This window comes from Trypanosoma rangeli (genome assembly GCF_003719475.1).
Source record: "Trypanosoma rangeli strain AM80 chromosome Unknown Tra_15.4_contig_00494, whole genome shotgun sequence".
Lineage (NCBI taxonomy): Eukaryota > Euglenozoa > Kinetoplastea > Trypanosomatida > Trypanosomatidae > Trypanosoma > Trypanosoma rangeli.
In genome coordinates this window covers 1-4,422 of record NW_021706234.1, presented here as the reverse complement: position 1 = coordinate 4,422, position 4,422 = coordinate 1, and the positions used below count along the sequence as shown (strand labels likewise).

Sequence of the window (4,422 nt, the reverse complement as noted above, 5' to 3'; positions counted from 1 at the left end):
ATGGTACAAACAAAATAAAAACAGCAGCTGAAACGTGGAACGTTATTGACTTTGTTTTCCCTTTTTTTGCAGCATCTTAGAACCCCAGCAAGCGAGCGAAGGAAGTAAGAAAATTAGGAGGAAAAGGAAATGGAGTAAAATAAGGGTGGGGGGTTGGGCTTTAGATGCTTAAGATGATTTGGATTGGTTTCTTCGTGAATACAGTTACACAATGTTTGTAATGCAGACACGCTTTATTTTGACCACAATTGTTTTTTTTGGCTTTGTTTTGTCTGGTTTTTAGTATTATTTTTTTTGTATTTGTTAGGGATATGAGACCGATTTTTTTTGAGGCCCATTTTTTTTTGTTTTGACTTTTATTTTTTCTCTGGTCAATATAATTGTATTAACGACATTGACAGGCGTCAGTGCCACCTTCAATACGAAGCATTGAAGGAGAATGCCAATTATTCCCACTGCGGCTAAGGGCAAACCTGTCACGCTTTTTCGTGATGAGGATAGATGGTGTGATGGAAGGTATGACCCGATGACGACTTTTTGTTATAAAAGGGAATTGCATTCTTTGCGCTTCTTTTTTTTTTACATATATAAAGTGCAAGTGCGTAAGTTTGATATATGCTTAAATAAGTGGATGTGGGTGTATGTGTGTGCCAGCTTTTGCGTGTTCACGTCTGCAGTAACTGCAGCAGCTGCTTGTAAGTGGTCCACTTCCTTTTTTTTGTTTTTGTTTTTGATGTGGCTTTTGCCCCGTTTTATGGTTTATAGTGCATGGCGAGAAAGACGAGGAGTGGGAAATGGAGGGGGGCGATGAATGGCGAGCGTTAGCTTTTGAGGCGGCTGTAGGACGTCTCTGTCAGCTACGGCATCAACTAGAGACTCGGATAAGCGCAAGATGCAGGGCGTCTTGGGAGGACGCGCACAGTTCCTCACTGAAGCCCACTGACGCCGAGGCAGCCGCGTTATCTGTGTTCGATGACGCCTGTGAGAGTGGCTCTCTGTTTGCCTTTGTGACGTCTGACGATGGGAGTGAGTCTGCCTTGCCGGGGGCGTTGCAGGCGTGTCACGGCTTGTTTGAGTTCGCCGATCAGGAGAACTCTGTTGTTCTCACGCATGGATATGACTCGCTTGGGAAAGGGGCACACTCCAATGTGTACCGAGGCACGCTGTGTGTAACAACGGTGAGCGGTGTAACGAGATATGATGCGGCTGTGAAGATAAATCGTTTGCACATGGGCAGTGTCGCTGAGGTTGACCGCTGGATGCGTCTGGTCCAGCTGTGGCGGTTGGTGAAGCACCCATGCCTGGCTTATTGCTACTACGTGGGACTCCCGCCAATGGAGGGCGATGAGGAGGTGATCAGCATATACGGTGCTTATGAAATTATGTTGGGTGGCACCTTGGACGCCTCCCTGAAGAGGGAGGAGCGATTCAGCGAGGATGTAGTTCGGGCCATTCTCCTTGATCTTCTTCAAGCTTTGTACTACCTTCACGATGAACTCGGGGTGGTTCACAATGATGTCAAGCCACAGAATATTCTTCTTGTTGTGGATGAAGCAACCCAGCAAGTACGATACAAGCTAGCAGACTTTGACCTTTTGTGCCCCATCACATTTTCTAGCTCAGAAATGGTGTTATCTACGGGGCAGATATTGGATGGAGGTAGGCGTGATGCCGATGAGCTCACCTACGGCACACCACCGTATATGTCTTTTGAGAGCTGTCGCGGGTTTCCGTTTCTGCCCAAGAACGACATTTGGTCGGTAGGCATTTTGACCTATCAGCTTTCAACGGGAAGGCTGCCGTGGAGTCCGTTGGAGTTGTGTGTGCCGTCGATGATTTTGCATGGCCACCGACAGGACTCTTCAAATTTATTTGGGCCATCGCTGGAGGAGTTCGAGAAGGACTTTTGCCATGTCTACTCAGAGGAGCTAAAGGACCTGGTGAGGATTTGTCTTGCTGATGAGGCCAGTAAGCGACCAACTGCTGCTGCGCTTCTTCAACACTCTTTTTTTTGTTCCTCAGTGAGGTGAATTTGAGTATAAACACTCTCAGCATATATATATATATATATATATGGCTGGGTCGTTGCTGCGTAGGCTTTTTTCTTTGTTTCCGTGCGTTTTGATGTCCGAAACAAAAGGCTCCGACTACAAAAGTGCCGTTAGATTTCAATAAAAAGGGATGCACCTGCGCCTCGCGGTCTCCAATATTTCTCTTGGGACGCTCGCACGCCGGCGCCGCTGTGTCGCCATCTTTTGCTCTAATTGAACTAAAATACTTTTTCCTTTTTTTTTTATTTGTGGTCTGGCAACCACAGTGGAAAGGCTTTGTCGCTAAACAGCTCAAGTAACGGTATGTTTGAGCGCCAGTACTTTGAACACCCACGGTGCCACGTACTTCAGCGCAATCGTGGCAACAATGAGGCTGTTGCAGGCCCTCCCTCTGTCTCTCACATAGGGGAGGCAGTGAGCGAACAAGAAACGGGGCTTCTGAGCGATAAGAAGGGCGTACCAAAGAGATCCGTGTCTGCGCTCATGTTGCTGGGTATTATGTACACATATACTACATCCGGAGCCTATGCGATTGAGGAAACTGTACTGGGTGGGGGGCCGCTTCTTACCTTACTTGCCGTCACGTTGATTCCGATTCTGATGGCGTTTCCTACTGCAGTGGTTGTTGCTGAGCTTGCGACTGCAATTCCATCCAATGCGGCCTATTTAATGTGGATTAACCTTTCCTTTCACCGTGTCGTCTATTTCACGATGGTGATTCTATCCCTATTGCTAATGTTTGTCGATAATGCACTTTATCCAGTGCTTTTCTCCGACTATGTATGCGCTTCGGTCCCTTGCTCCACTGCAACAAGCAGAGCGCTTCGTGCTGGCATGCTGTTTCTAACGTACATCTTGAACGTGTTGGGGATACAAGCAGTTGGGACAGCCAGCGTTGTGCTGACTGTCATCACCATTATTCCGTTTTTGGTGATGTTCACTATGTATCTTGTTAACAACACCTTTTATTTGAACTGGCCAGCTATAAGCTTCATTCCGCCCGAAATTGATTGGCCAACCTTTGTTTCCACGGCATCATGGAATCTTTGCGGTCTAGAACAGGCTGCCGCAGTCTCCGAGGAAATTAAGGCCCCGCATCGAACTATTATTCGTGCGCTTATTCCGCTTTTGGGACTAGCGTATTTCACCTATATCCCCCCTATCCTGACAGGCGCAAGTGTGAAGAAAGGTCCACCTGACTTACCTGAATGGACGACGGGGTACTGGTCAATTGTTGCCGCGAAGATCGGTGGGGTTCCACTACAGGTTTTCCTGGTTGTCGGAAGTGGTTTTTCAGCATTCGCACTGATGCTCTCGTCTCTATGCACGACGACACAAACCATCGCTGGTGTTGCGTACACGGAGGTTTTCCCAGGGCCCGTGAACCGGATATTGTACACGCGCAATGAGCGTTTTGGCACCTTTCATTGGACAATAACGATTAACGCCCTTATCACAGGCATTTTCAGTGTGTTTTTTGATTTTGGGCCGCTTGTGAAAACGGACCAGGTTTTGTATGGCATACGCGTGGTGATGATATTTCTGGCTTTTTTCATCATGCGCCACCGCTACCCGCAACTGACTCGTCCATTCAGAGTGCCACTGGAGGGGTACAAGCTTGGTGTATTGCTTTTCCCAACGATTCTTTTTGTGGCACTGACAGTGGTTGCGGCCACTGATGATCTTCAGACGATTATAGTAAATTTATCGGTAATTTCCGGCACCATCCTGCTGTCGTGTATTTACTGTTTCTTTATTCGCAAGGGGGAATTCTACGGGCGAGTGGTGACGGAGACCGTTGAGGAGCTGGCGGAGGGTTGAGGTGAAGGTTTTGATGCCCTTCGTTTCATTATTATTAGGGATATAGTCTTCACGGCCATTTGTTTCTGACTGTTGGACTGGGCGACAATGGCGTCATTGGAGGCACACTTCGTCCCCATCTTCCTCCCCTTTCCCGTCGCGTGGTGCATTCATTAGAGTTGGGGAGGGCCCTGCGGGGGTTACGCCGTGAAGCACAGAGTAAATAAATAAGAATAAAAGATCGTTATGGTACAAACAAAATAAAACAGCAGCTGAAACGTGGAACGTTATTGACTTTGTTTTCCCTTTTTTTTGCAGCATCTTAGAACCCCAGCAAGCGAGCGAAGGAAGTAAGAAAATTAGGAGGAAAAGGAAATGGAGTAAAATAAGGGTGGGAGGTTGGGCTTTAGATGCTTAAGATGATTTGGATTGGTTTCTTCGTGAATACAGTTACACAATGTTTGTAATGCAGACACGCTTTATTTTGACCACAATTGTTTTTTTTGGCTTTGTTTTGTCTGGTTTTTAGTATTATTTTTTTGTATTTGTTAGGGATATGAGACCGATTTTT

General features: G+C 46.8%; 2 protein-coding genes across 2 annotated transcripts, besides 3 other annotated features; both read left to right on the top strand.

Annotated features, from left to right (window-relative positions):
- Positions 1-712: 712 nt before the first annotated feature.
- Positions 713-745: a sequence feature (A-rich).
- A 49-nt stretch (positions 746-794) lies between these two features.
- Positions 795-2,030, top strand: TraAM80_08985 (protein kinase; the record flags this gene model as incomplete). Its single annotated transcript, XM_029385697.1, has 1 exon — positions 795-2,030. One exon carries the CDS (start codon positions 795-797, stop codon positions 2,028-2,030), a length of 1,236 nt encoding a protein of 411 aa, XP_029234478.1.
- Positions 2,031-2,053: 23 nt separating this feature from the next.
- Positions 2,054-2,075: a microsatellite.
- A 279-nt stretch (positions 2,076-2,354) lies between these two features.
- On the top strand, positions 2,355-3,872 carry TraAM80_08984 (putative amino acid permease/transporter; the record flags this gene model as incomplete). Its single annotated transcript, XM_029385696.1, has 1 exon — positions 2,355-3,872. The coding sequence occupies one exon, from the start codon at positions 2,355-2,357 to the stop codon at positions 3,870-3,872; it is 1,518 nt and encodes a 505-aa protein (XP_029234477.1).
- Positions 3,873-4,345: 473 nt separating this feature from the next.
- Positions 4,346-4,400: a sequence feature (A-rich).
- Between the last annotated feature and the right edge of the window lie 22 nt (positions 4,401-4,422).